Here is a 14,522-nt window from a genome sequence, read left to right as displayed (position 1 = left end):
GAAAAAATTACTTGCCGGCTACTTTAGAAACTCAGCCAGCTTCTTCAAAATTTCCTGACATCGCTGATATATTGTTAAAATGACAAGTCAATATTCTTTGTTTTGTTGATTCAGGTATTAATAAGGAATGCATCAGAATACAATGAGTAATAGTGATATTAATTTTATTCTTTTATTTTAGTTTGAATGGACATGGGTGATGGTTCATTCATAGATGAATTCAGGTAGGCTATTAAAAATGTATATTTCATAAAAATGCTTTCACTTGTCTTTGATTATTGTTAAATATCTAAAATAATTTCCTATGAAACCTTTTGAGCCAAGTAGAATCAGACTGTAACAATCTCAGGGGATTTAAGTATCAATTTTTTTATCATGAAACCAGCATAGGGATTAATTAATGTTTTTGTATAAATAAGAAGTTAACAGATCAACTTATTCAAATTTTTCTGGTTTTGACCTAATAATGACAATTATTTACATCTGATTGATGTAAAAAAAAAAAAAATGTAATGCCGCTTTAAATTGTATATTTTTTCTATATCTTTGTTTTCTTTTTCAGTCATTCAGATTTATTTGGCCATGATGATGGGGTAAGCATATGTATACTAACTATAAAAGAGGTTTCATAACTTTTTTTAGTGTTTATTTGGTTGCTATCCTTTGTATTAAATAAACCTTCTCTGTTCTCATTTATATATATTTTATGATTTTCGAGATTCAACATTTAATAATAATCAGCCTGTGACAATACCACATGGTATATGACCTTACTTGTTGAAAAAAAAGCAATTATAAAACCATACATAAAAGACAAAAATATGCAAACATGTATATAATATTTTTTTTACCATCACTATAAAGTCTTGTCTCTTACAGTGTGCTGTGCAGAAGTATCTTCTAGGGTAATCTATATATATGCATTAAAAAGCTCTGAGATTTGTTTTCCTCTTGACAAAGTTATTGTGTTTATCTGACATATATTTAATGTGGTAATTAGATATGAGAATTTTATTTTCAGGCCTCCGGATTTGATTGGGCAGATGATCTCATTTCAGCAGTAGAAGTTGAGGATAGACCAACAAGTAGAAGTTCAGTGCTAGAAACATCAGTTGTTCATAACAATCAGCAGTCTGTCCAATATGGCCAGACTTCTGGACAATTGTCTGGTCAGCCTGCTGGTGGTACTGTCAATTTACAGTTTGTTCAAAGTAGTAATACAACACAGACAGTCCAGCAGGCTACTGTCCAGCCACAACCTGCTCAACTGCTGCCAAATCTTACCAACTTAAGCCAGGGGTAGGTACAACAATTCCACACACCTCAAAATATTATCTCTTTATATGTAAAATAGGAGTTAAGTTTATCAACACTGTCTTTAACTGTTACCAAATCTATTGACTTCTCAAGGATGTTGTTAAAACATTCACAACATTCAGATCAATATTAAGCTAGCAAAGGGTTAGGGCAAACACAATTTTACCTGAATATACTCATCAAAATTGACCAATTTGGAAGGGTTTAGTACAGCTATCTGCCCAACTCCTGCAAGTTATCATACAAATGATCAGTTGTTTAGGATTGAACAGCAACCATTTTCTCTTTGAGTAAAAATTTATAATCATTCAAGTAGCAATTTTGTTATTTTTATTTATAATCTTGCTGTTTTAATGATTCTGGCAAAAATAAGAAAATATTGTTTTTGAAATAAAAAAACCTGATACAGGATAGTATTAAACCTCAGAAAGATTGCGAAAAGATGTTGATACTTCACACAAAATTTGTATTTGATAAGTAGGTAGTTAAAATCTACTTATATTTAATCTTGAAACATTACCACAAACTACTTGTTGAGAAACCCCTTGAATATTTTGAACAAATCAAATAGGAAAATAGGAAGAAATAATCATAATTTTTTTTTATGAGGAACTGTTAGAGCAATACTTTAGAACATTCATTAAAACTATTATAACGTCATAAACTAGGTTTCTTGTAACATGTATAATCAATCTAATATGTACATGTACGGTCTTCTACACAGTGATTTCTTCTATCAAGTTGGTTTAAGTGTCTTTAAAGATGTGTATTAACATTAGTATTAGAAGATAAATACTGTGGATTCATTTATTTTATCAATGATTTCTAGTAAACATTGAATTTTTTAGATATTTGATTTTCAAGGTTTTTAAAAAATTTGTGTTAAACTTAAGCCATATAGAAAATTTGTACTTTGTCAAACATTTAAATTTTTGGTTCAGGGTTGTCAATAAGATTTAAAGTAGGAGGTTAAATAATAAAAGTAGCAGGCAACAGTGGCGGACGGCATAGCCGTTCGGCGCGACAAGCTTGCTCGTTGCCCTTCACGGCGAGGGGTCTGGGGGCCGCTCAAGGCCCCCCGAATTTTTTTTTAAAATGGTGCAAAATCCTGCACCCTGGGGGGCTCCTGAACTCTAATTTTGTTCTTCACAAACACCATTTTTTTAATGATGATAAGGTAAATGAGCAGCAAGATGGTCATATTTTCTATAAAGTTGATCACATATCATCAAGACTTTCAGCTAACAAGTTATTGAAGTTGTTTGCGGATTTTTGAGGAAAATAATGAAGGCATGACTCTGTGAGACATGGTGATCATTCAGGAAAAGATTTAAATTTGATTTTATTAGTTGAAAATATTTTTAATTTAACTGTAGACATGCATTTATTCAAATAGTTCTAACCCATAGAAAACATTTTTCAGTATTAATAATTTCAAATACTTATCACATAAAATCAAATGATGAATTCAATGGACTGTTGTTTAAAGGCAAAAAGGATGCACTTTGGTGAAATTACTATAATCTAGAATTTAAAATTGATACCATAATTCAGAAGAGCATTAGTTAAGAAGCAAACAAAAGGAATGAAAGAAATCTAAGATCTGCTTAAATGTTGGTATTAAAATGACTTTTTGTGAGTTATTAATTAAAGTCTTATATTTAAGAAAGGAAAAATGGGGTCATCATGGTCATGGGTCAAAATATTTTACCCTGTATCATAGGGAAAAACACAGATTAAACATCTGACAGATATTCCAGAACCTGGCCAAAGTACATCCTTGAATGCATAATGCAAGACTCACACTTCTTTATAATCATAGGGAGACATCATCCTCATCCTCATTTTTTATTATTATTACTTGGATCAGATGAGTCAGGGCATGATTGTGTGAGATTTCTTTTTTAATAGCATTGTGTCATGTTAGTTTGGGGAATGTTAAGCAAGACCTGTCATGTGTGATAATAGTATATCCTCCTTTACACAATATATCTCTTGGTGTCAGGTGGTTGCATGCTCCTAGTATTTATGACTCTATTTGAAGCTACCGACAATGACATGCAGCTATCTCTACATTTTTTTCTTTCATTTCAAAAGAAAGGCCATGGGACAGGTATACATATGATTTATGATTTTATGGTAAAAAAAAAGAGTCTGCTGTTAAGAGGCTCTATCACTTGAAAACAAGAAAGTGAAAATCACTTAATGAAAATAATGTGATGTCTGCTTTTACGAGACAAGACATTGCTCTTTTTTTCATTTCATGGCAGCCTGTAGGACGACGATCATGCAATTTCATGAACATTACCAAGAAGGGTGTCTCAATTATTTGAATGCAAATGTCATAGAACAAACCTTTTTTCACTTTGTTTTTGATTGAAAAAAATCTGAAATTCTTTTCATTTCTCTGACTGTGCTATTGACTGGTTACAAAATCTCTTATTACTATGAATGCATACTATTCCTGGTTTCAGTACAAAATCTTATAGTACTTTGCAGCGAAATCAACAACCAGCATCTATTTTACCGGAAATTCAATTTTATTAACCAATCAGAAATGCCGTTATATATCTCTCTAGATTGTCCTAGATAGTGACCGACGAGCTAAAGCTAAAAGTACGATTTATATTTTTTTGACATCAGAAAAACAACCGATGGGAATTTGATTATAAACGACCATTTCAATCGGCAATCGGTTCTTAATGAATACGCTGTTTGGTTCACTTATTCATTCTCACAAAATCCCCGAAAGTTGGTATCTTATAAATAACAATGAATCCACAATATATATCCATCATTACCAATCTCAAACTATTGATAATTCATTTGCTGAAAGCAGTTTATTGCATTGACAACTAGAACATTTTAATAGTTAGACCTGCAGTATAATTATACTCAAACATAAAATTATCTTGTTGAAAAAAGTACTGATTGTATTTACAAGTTGAAGTTTTCTACATTTTGGTAATTCAAAGAGATTCATAAATATAACTGGTAGATATGGCTTCCTATGTTTTAATTTTCCACAATTACATCACTGATCTAATTTATAAATATTTACATACAATTATTTTATTTATACTTACAGTGGTCAGCTGTTTCAAGGAGTCAATGGACAGCTATTTCTCAAGACATTACCAAATGGACAGTTCCAGTTAGCCACCCAACCTCAAATCCAACAGATACAGCAACATCCTCAACAATCCTCTAGTCCAATTCCAATCCAGCCTCATCCCCAAGGATCTCCTCACATCCATCAGACACCAAACCAAAGTCCCATACCTATCAGTTCACCTCATGTTGGTTCCTCCTCATCATCAGCCTCACCTCATGCGAGTCGATCTCTTACTCCACTACAGCAGCAAAGGCAATATCAAAATGTTAACATGCTTCAGATCCCAGGATCACAATCACAGCAGCAGATCATTAGAAATCTACCAATCAGTAGTCAGATCTCAAACATTAGTAACTTTCAGACTCAACAAATTATCCAATCTCAAGGCCATATATTATCGAATCAAGGTCAGGTGCTACAAAGTCATGGACATACTCAAGTACCTAATCAAGGACAAAACTATGTAAATACACAAAATACTGTAATACAAAATCCAAATGTTGTCAATGTCAATGTAGCACATGTTTTGTGTTCAAGTCAGTTTCAAGGTCAACAAGGGCAGATTCAAGGGACTTTAATCCAGACTGCTGATGGAAAGCATATCATTATTCCAAGTTCTCAGTTGCCTTCTAATAACCAATTTCAGATTCAGAATGTCAATCAAATGCTTCAGCCACAGATTATTCCTACTTCAAGTGGCACTGGAACGACTCCATTAGTACAAGGAGGTCAGGTTGTTGAAACTAATGCTGCTGCTTTAGGGGGAATGGGATACATCAGAATTGCAACTCCTACAAGCTCTAGTCAAGAGACAAAAGTTCAGCCACAAACAGCAACACATTTCTTAGGTTTAAATCAACAGGGTCAGCAGATATTGATTCAAAGACAACCAACGCCTACACCTGGCCAGAATATTGTATTACGACAAGTCACACCACCAAATGTTCTGCAATTACCACAGCAACAAACACTTGCATCAAATCATGTCTTACCGCAGACAACTCAAGCTACTCAACAAATTCTCCTACCACAGGTTCAGAAAATTATGAGTTCACAAGGTCAGCAACAGGTCAAACTTGTTGCTGCTGGCAATCATCTACAGTCTAACAATTTACCGATGACAATTAACATTGGAGGTCAGAATGTCATACTTCCATCAAATATCCAACAGCTCATACAACAACAACAATTAAATCAGCTTCAGAAGCAGGCAAGTTCCACTGAAAATCTACATCAGACTAAATCATCTATCGCCAGCATGGTGATGGCAACATCAACATCAACTAGTAACTTGATATCTAGTGGACATAATTCAACACAATTATTGAACACTTCTATGATGAACAATCCAGCATCTAGTACAAGTCAAGTGTCCCAAGGACATAATATAACGTCACAAGTTCCAACATTTCTGTTACCAAATGTAAGTTCAAGCACAGCCAATATGACACCAGTGACAACAACAGTATCACAAACAAAACAAATGGTCTCACAAATCAATATTAGTAGTAGTCCAAAAATGTACCAGACTATACCTTCAGTAGCAAGTAGTGTTACATCCACTGTCACTACGGGTAAACCATTCTTATCAGCTGTCAATAATGCTCCAAAACTACCAATGACAACAATTCAGTTGACACCTCAAGCACAACAGAAGATAAATGCTATTCAAAAGGAAATTCGTAAACTGCAATCATTGAAAGACCCTACAGATCAGCAAAAGCAACAGTTAGTACGATTTAGTGAAGCTCTTAAACAAATTATAGCCAAAGGTCATATCAAAATACAACCAGCTCAAGGACAGATGCAGTTACAGCAAGTTATAAGCAATCAGACATCTAATGCTACACCAATGTTTATTGGTCAACCTGCTGTGTCTGTTCCACAGCTTGGTCATGTCCTTGCCCATCACCAGTCCACGACTCCATCACAGTCATCATCTAGTCCATTGGTCAATCAAAGTCAAGCTGCAGGAGCTGTGCAATCTCAAATTAGTGGTGGACTACCAGGTAAATTATATACTAATATACTAATGTAAACCAACTTATTTTTGCATTATTTTTCAAACTAATATTTTTACCTAATTATTAAAAAGTTATTTTAATTCAATATCAAATTGATACTGATAATTTTAAGAATTAAATGCTTCATCACAAATTTATTGTTTCTTTTCTATGCATTGCTTATAAACTGGTATCTGCTTGAATGAAATGATACAAAAAAAAGTAAAAAAGAGAACCGTTAACCAGCTTCCGATTTGTAAACTACAAAACGTAATTGTTCGTTCCGTTTTGGTATTTCATACTGACTACGGGTAATATGTTTTGTATTAGCTCAAGACCCTTCAAACATTAATGTCATAGATATATTATAGACTGTTTTACTTTCAAAGTCGTATTATAGTGATATCTATTACGTATGAATTTAAACTTATTTTAACAATTATGAAGTGTTCTAGAATCATTTACAAGCAGTTTCAGCTTCTGTTTGATGATTGCAAATGGGTTTTTAAAAAAAATATACTGCAAACGACCACACAATTTGAAATTACCCGAGTTTCATGAGACTTTCTAAGTAAGTTACAAAAAGTTTTTTTAACTGAAATTTCAAGGGGGAAAAGGGGGCTAGGACTATGTACCACTGCGAACTACATGTATACAAGCCCGATAAGGTAAACTATACATTATTACTTTTGTCTTTTTTGCATTTTACACAAATGAATAACATAAATGTTTTTCCTTTCAGCACAAGGTCTAGTCACCAGTGATAATTCATTTACATCAATGTGCACTACAAAATCAGTACAGTCTCAATCTGGATCTATCATGTCCATTTCACCAACAGGGAACAAGTCCCAACAGCAACCAGTTCAACCATCTAATGTTACTATATTAGGTCAAAGTCAGGCAGGAATGTTGTTACAACAAGGACAGCCTAGTGTTCTTAAGATGGCAATTCAGTCCAATCAAAATGTCACACCAACTGTTGGAGAAAGTAGTACTGTGTCCACTCCTGTCAAAATGGGAAGTATTGTAGTACCAGGGAAAGTCCCGATTAATCCTAATCCACAAGTGGCTGTACCAACACAAATTAAGGTAGAACTTATTTCAATTACTAAATATACCACTTTTTTGAAGAAAAAAAATTGAAATGTATTATAATTTTGCCAAACTTGTTTTAACTTTATTCATTTCCATAAAGCTGGTATCTACACCATTAAAATAGATAAATAATCTTGCCTGCAAGGTTCTTGAAATGTAATTTTTTAGGTGAAAAAAGTACTTAGCATTAACCATGTTAACATGATCAATGAGAGAGATTTAAATGAAGCAATCTTTTGAACTGTTATCAAGATGAAAATGAGAAGCTATTATTTGTGTTATTTGCAGTTGTAAAAAAATCATAGTTTATAGCATTAACACTTCAGTGTGCAAAGAACAATGCTGTTTCGTTTGCAGGTTTTCTAAACAATCATGAATTTATATATATTAACTTTGTTTACTACCAATTAAAAAAAGTTACAATAGTTATCACTTGCCAACCATTGTCAAATATGCTTTTAATTGATAATTAGGTAGTTGTCTTAATTGTGTATACACTGCATCTCCTTTTATTGTTGTTGAAAATTTAAATAATATTATTTAGATTGCCAGCCATCTCTTGACTTTGAACTTGACCCCAGATCAGAAGGATAAAGTTCAGAAGATGTTGTCAACAATGCCTCAAGAACAACAACAACAACAGATGGCACTGTTCCTTAAACTTCAACAACAACAGAAGATGAATGCTCAAGTCCAAGCACAGATACAACATCAGAAAAAGCTGCAACAAAATGTACAAGGCACTTCTAATATACAGGCACAGCTACCTTCAACTATACAACCTGTAAGAGTCTTTATCACACTTGATTTATATTTAAGAATGATTAAATGAATATGATAGAAAAATCATAGTTGAATATGCGGAAATGTATGGTAAAAAAAAAAATTGCATGAATCTACCACAGTTAACATCAATAAGTCAGAAGTTGATGGGACCAAACATAATTATTTGACTATTATGATGTTTGAACCATTTGTATATCCTAAAGTATGTTTCTCTAGACATTTGTCCATTGTTGAATACTGAAGATTCATTATTATTGTTGGGATAGAAAGTACAAATTTTCTGTAGGCTTATTAGCAAACTTTATCAAAACCATGAAATCTAGTAACCATGAAAATACTATTTATCTTCGACCCACTAAATTAAATGAATTCGTAGCTCTGTATTTTTACCTTAAATTATTGTATGGGTTGCTTTTTCATTGACTCAATCAAAATTTTTGTTTATGTATGCATCATACATATCAAAACATATAAAGCAGAAATGATTTCAGAACAAATTGTATTTTACCTATGTTGATAGGATGTGATTTCATTTCAGACAATTATTCCTATTGTTCCAAGTACAACAGCAAGTACTATACTGCTTGAACATCCTGGGACATCACCATCTAAACCAAATATAGTACATAGAGTGTCTGTAGCCGCTATTCCAAAACATCAATTGTAAGTACAATATGAGATGAGCAACAAATCTGGTGTGTGAACTTTATTGGTAGCTGTCATAAAAAATGACCTTGTGAATTTGATCAAATAGCAGCTATAAAATTTATACTTTCTTAGTTTAAATATAGTGTGATGTGAGCAGCATCTGATAGAAATCGACCTTATGTAAATCAACCTCAATGCATCTGTTGACCAATTTCGGTTTTGCAAAAACATTTCAACAGAAAGTCTGGAACTGTTTGCTAGTTGAATGGTTAATTGAATGCTACAAAACGGACTAAACTTCCATCTTTTTTTTTTCATTGTATTTCGTATATGAATGTTCTAAAACCAACCAGAGTCTTATACATGTACATATTTACGTACCCTTGTGGAAGGTCGATTTCTATCCAACGCAGCTCATGTGAAAAAAATATTTTTACCAGAAAATACACAAAATAATATTTGCTACTTTCAGAATTCATCAACAGATGGGAAAAGACCAAGCCAATGCCATTGTCACAGATACCAAAACTCCATTTAGAAATCAACGTGATACATATAGAAGGCTGTTAAGATATCATGTATTTCAAACAAAAAATCCACCTGATGATTTAGTGAAGAAAGGTATAGTATAATGCAGGGTTACAGCCAAATGACTTGAGTGTGTAGGTTCAAACAAAATCTTTGGTTAGTTTGCTTGCTAGCTGTATCATGAGATCATTATTATTAATTTAGATATACTACCCTCATTTAAGGGTACACTGGTTGGACAGATAAAGTATATCTGTCTGTAGGACTAGACTACTCCTAAAGGAGTATTCCTAACTTAATGATTTGATGGTTCAATTGGAAAGCAAGGTAACCAAAACTGTTGATTGAATCTATAACTCAAATGATTTGACTGTAAATCTCTTCCTACTTTGTAAATGAAGGTATTCATAACAATCAAAGTAACCAATGTGGAATCAAAAGTAATGAATCTTGTCACAACATATGAAAATTATTACATTGTATTTTTGATAAGGAATTCAAGAACTGACTTTTTTTACATGAGAAAATCATAAAATATAAATTAGTTCAATAGAGAGAGAAAAAAAGGATAAAGGGTATCCTTTGGCATCCATGACACAAAATCAAAACATACACAGCAAAGAAACCACAAAACATATTTATTATTCATTTGAAAAATTACTTTTATCGATAATGATTTGTACCATTTACATACATATTTTACAACAAATATTCACATGAAATATTCTGTATTGCAAGGATGGAATGCTACATCTGTCTCTATTTCTGTAGGAGATATCTATCATAAAACTTTTGATTTTACCTCTTATTCCTCAAAGGGGATGTTATGCAATGGACATTTATTACTTAATACATCTTGATTATTAGTTGATCTGGTTATGACTAAAAGATGCTTGTTTCTTCTTGTCTTAGAATGTTTGCTCTTCATTGAATGTTGCTCTAAAAATATAATTTATATTTTACCAGATGATGAAATGTTTGATGATTTATCAGAAGGCCTTGTTCGTAAGAAGGATTGGATGTTTGAAAAATATCGCAGTTTGATTCTTGAAGAAAGTATGGTAAGTATGTTCTAAAAATTGAGGAACATTTAAAACAAAAACATTTACTGAAACAGGAAGATTGAGATTTGAATTATTACCAGACTGTAAGCTGTATCACACGTAAAACACTGCTTTTCCTATGTCATAAGGTGATTAAGTTAATAAATTGGCTGTTTATAATTTCTTTCCAACCAATTGGCTGTAATGAAGATTGACAAGGAAATAACTATTCCAATGATGTGATATAATTAATCACAGGTCATCATATGGCCTTCAACAATGAAAAACCAAAACTGAATAGTCAGCTATGAAAAATGTTAAAATTATTCAATTGAGAAAACTAAATGACTATTATATAAAGAACAATACAATTTACAAAGAACACATATGACAGACATTAATCCAAGGACAACCACTGAATAACAGGCTCCTGACTTGGGACAGGTGCATTGTGAAGATGGTGGGGTTATACATGTTTGGTGGCACTCAATTTCAGAAAAGCTGTTAAAAATCTGTTGCAAATGGCTCACCTCAACAAATTAATTGTCTTTTCCAATACTTAAGTATCAATCAGTTCATATCCAACATATTTAGTGTACAGTAGTCATGAATAGACTGATAAATGCATGACCTTATTCAAATGCAAAATGTAAGAAAACAGTATGGCAGGATGTAGGATTATGGTTACTTATAACTCTGCATATAGCAATGAGTTTAGTTACAGTTAAACTTTTCAAAAACAGCTATTTCAACCATAGATTATAGTAAATTAGTAAATCACCTTTTAAAGTCTATCTGAAATACTCAAATAGGGAACAGAAGGGTTTGAGTTACTAAGATGTGCATTTTGTTTGTGGCTATCAAAATTTTCTTCTTTTTTTTCAGAGGGAAAAACAGACAGCTGAAATAATGATGATACAAAAAATGTTAAATGAGGATCTCAAAGAAACACTTGAGGAAGAAAAAAGGGTTATCAAAAGAAATCCAGGTATAAAAAAACGTGAAAAATCAATCGTTCTACTGTATTAACTTGTGTACCAGATACATATTGTTAAACACAGTACTTCCAATTGGTTGATTTTTATTTTACTATGTATTTAAAGAGGGTAACTTGAATAATACATGCATAATGAATGCTATGACATTTTTTTTATTCACATAAAACATATTTTTAAGCATCTATGTTATATGAATATTTTAATACATGACAATATTATAAGTATTTTTGCATAAAGAACACCCTCACTCTATACAAGACATCATCATTAACATGGGTAGAAAGAAATGCACCACAAAGGCAGGTGCAAGCATTATACATACATAACAAGTCCTATGAATGTTTGAGTGGGCAGGTGCAAGCATTATACATACATAACAAGTCCTATGAATGTTTGAGTGGGCAGGTGCAAGCATTATACATACATAACAAGTCCTATGAATGTTTGAGTGGGCAGGTGCAAGCATTATACATACATAACAAGTCCTATGAATGTTTGAGTGGGCAGGTGCAAGCATTATACATACATAACAAGTCCTATGAATGTTTGAGTGGGCAGGTGCAAGCATTATACATACATAACAAGTCCTATGAATGTTTGAGTGGGCAGGTGCAAGCATTATACATACATAACAAGTCCTATGAATGTTTGAGTGGGCAGGTGCAAGCATTATACATACATAACAAGTCCTATGAATGTTTGAGTGGGCAGGTGCAAGCATTATACATACATAACAAGTCCTATGAATGTTTGAGTGGGCAGGTGCAAGCATTATACATACATAACAAGTCCTATGAATGTTTGAGTGGGCAGGTGCAAGCATTATACATACATAACAAGTCCTATGAATGTTATAGTGCGCAGGTGCAAGCATTATACATACATAACAAGTCCTATGAATGTTTGAGTGGGCAGGTGCAAGCATTATACATACATAACAAGTCCTATGAATGTTATAGTGCGCAGGTGCAAGCATTATACATACATAACAAGTCCTATGAATGTTTGAGTGGGCAGGTGCAAGCATTATACATACATAACAAGTCCTATGAATGTTTGAGTGGGCAGGTGCAAGCATTATACATACATAAGTCCTATGAATGTTTGAGTGGGCAGGTGCAAGCATTGTACATACATAACAAGTCCTATTAATGTTTGAGTGCAATTCAGTCAGTTACACAAAATCAGTTATATCATATATTTGCTGAAAAGTAAGCTTAAAGTTTACAAAAATTATAATTGAAATACATTAATGTTTAAAACATCTATAATAACAGCATTCTTTATATTGCAGATGAGTTTGATCCAATGCCAAGAAAATATTTGAAGTTAGAGCCTGGAACAGATGAAAGCCCTGATATCAAATTTGATCCAAACAGCATTCAAATCAAACGTGAAAGGGTCCAAGTTCCTTCTCCTTCTACTCCTACTCCTTTGATTAAGAAGGAAAGTTTTGAAAGTGACAATTCCAGGCCTTCAACGCCAAAATTCAAACTGGTCATCAAATCAAGTGGTCAAGGATACTCTAGTTCTATAACGGAGGAAGAAATAGAGCAGACTAATGTCTTAGAATCAAGTGACACCAAAGATATGAATTTTATGAGTGGTATTCATGTAAAGGAGGAACAAATAGATATAGATAGTGATGACGTGCCATTAGATAGGACACTTGAACCATTTGAATCTTACTCACGAGACAGACACAGTGAATCTAACGTTCATTCTGATGATCTCATAGATGATGGTGCTGATAGTGATTCTGACGTCACTGTTGTTAGTGATGACGATAATAAGACAAATGATGCTATTGTGATAGACGATGATGATGATGACGATAATCATGAGGAGGACGAGGACGGTGATAATGAGATGGAGGAGGATGACAATGAGGATAACAGTGAAAATTCTAAGGGAGATAATTTTGATGAAATTATTTCTCGAAAATCTTCTGTTGAACCGGTTATCAAGCATGAAGACATATCAAATGATGACTTCAATGACTTTTTCTCAAACAAGTACGAGTCAGGCTCATCAGAGTTGTCATACTATACACGGACTACACAACAAAATCCCTTTACGGCAGATAATATAATATCTAGTTTAGCATCAGTAGATCAAATCTCAAATGATGTATCATACTCTCAAAATTCAGATGCTCATTCGGCTCATAATTCAGATGCTCATTCAACACAAACAATTCCATATAGTGAGGACGGAAACTCAATAAAAGACGAGGATTTAAGCAATGACGTGGATTACAATAAGTCTGCTTCATCATTCGCACATTATGAACCCATCTCATCACCTGAAGCTGACCAAAGTGAATCATTTTCTGACTACTTACCTCAATATGATTCGTCATCATTTAATTTAGGTGGTATTAGGGATCAACATTTACATTACGGTTTATTAAACCCAACGAGGGAAAGCTCATCAAATAATCACATGACAGGAAGTGAATCATGGGAAGAAGAGATGGAGGAAGAATCAGAAAATGCTGACAAAATTAAGGCAGAGATGGAAAGTGCAATAAATTCTATACTTAGTCTTAATTAATTGTGAAGATTTTTTTTCTATTTTTAAAGGTTGTGTTTCTTGCAGAAAACTTGTACATAATTTAATTTATTACAACAACTTGCATGTATATTATGTTTTTTTACTTTATTGTGCACGTCTGTAAAACATAACAAAAAATCAAACTTAAGGACTGCTGAGCATCTAAGTATCTGCAAAAAGAGGTTTTTCATAAACATGATAAAAATTATGTACTAAAAATAAACAGGAGAAAAACTTATGTATTGTATCTTTAACTATCTCCAAATTGTAAATATTATTCACTTAAATGGCATAAATCTGTCTCCTATTCATGATTGTTTAAAAATACAGTATGTGAATTTTGTTGTATTCATGGTAACATATGACAGACACCATGACAAATATAGATGATGTCACAATACAAGCACATGGTGTTGCATTAAAAAAAATA

At 32.8% G+C, this 14,522-nt stretch overlaps 1 protein-coding gene across 2 annotated transcripts in view; it reads left to right on the top strand.

Moving 5' to 3' along the window:
• Nucleotides 1-14,522, top strand: part of LOC143082815 (uncharacterized) — a 24,704-nt gene extending 10,182 nt beyond the window's left edge. For both annotated transcript variants that reach the window (XM_076258673.1, XM_076258674.1), the window contains exons 3-13: nucleotides 182-224; nucleotides 563-593; nucleotides 1,022-1,299; nucleotides 4,406-6,441; nucleotides 7,178-7,527; nucleotides 8,078-8,317; nucleotides 8,858-8,982; nucleotides 9,440-9,588; nucleotides 10,462-10,556; nucleotides 11,424-11,526; nucleotides 12,831-14,522. In XM_076258673.1, coding sequence (XP_076114788.1) covers nucleotides 187-224; nucleotides 563-593; nucleotides 1,022-1,299; nucleotides 4,406-6,441; nucleotides 7,178-7,527; nucleotides 8,078-8,317; nucleotides 8,858-8,982; nucleotides 9,440-9,588; nucleotides 10,462-10,556; nucleotides 11,424-11,526; nucleotides 12,831-14,092 — 4,707 coding nt within the window. In that variant the 5' untranslated portion in view covers nucleotides 182-186 and the 3' untranslated portion in view covers nucleotides 14,093-14,522. The remainder of the gene's footprint in view (nucleotides 1-181; nucleotides 225-562; nucleotides 594-1,021; nucleotides 1,300-4,405; nucleotides 6,442-7,177; nucleotides 7,528-8,077; nucleotides 8,318-8,857; nucleotides 8,983-9,439; nucleotides 9,589-10,461; nucleotides 10,557-11,423; nucleotides 11,527-12,830) is intronic.

Source organism: Mytilus galloprovincialis, chromosome 7 (assembly GCF_965363235.1).
Source record: "Mytilus galloprovincialis chromosome 7, xbMytGall1.hap1.1, whole genome shotgun sequence".
NCBI classification, from domain to species: Eukaryota; Metazoa; Mollusca; class Bivalvia; order Mytilida; family Mytilidae; genus Mytilus; species Mytilus galloprovincialis.
Note: the sequence above shows the minus strand (reverse complement) of the source record. Positions and strands in the feature narration are given on the sequence as shown.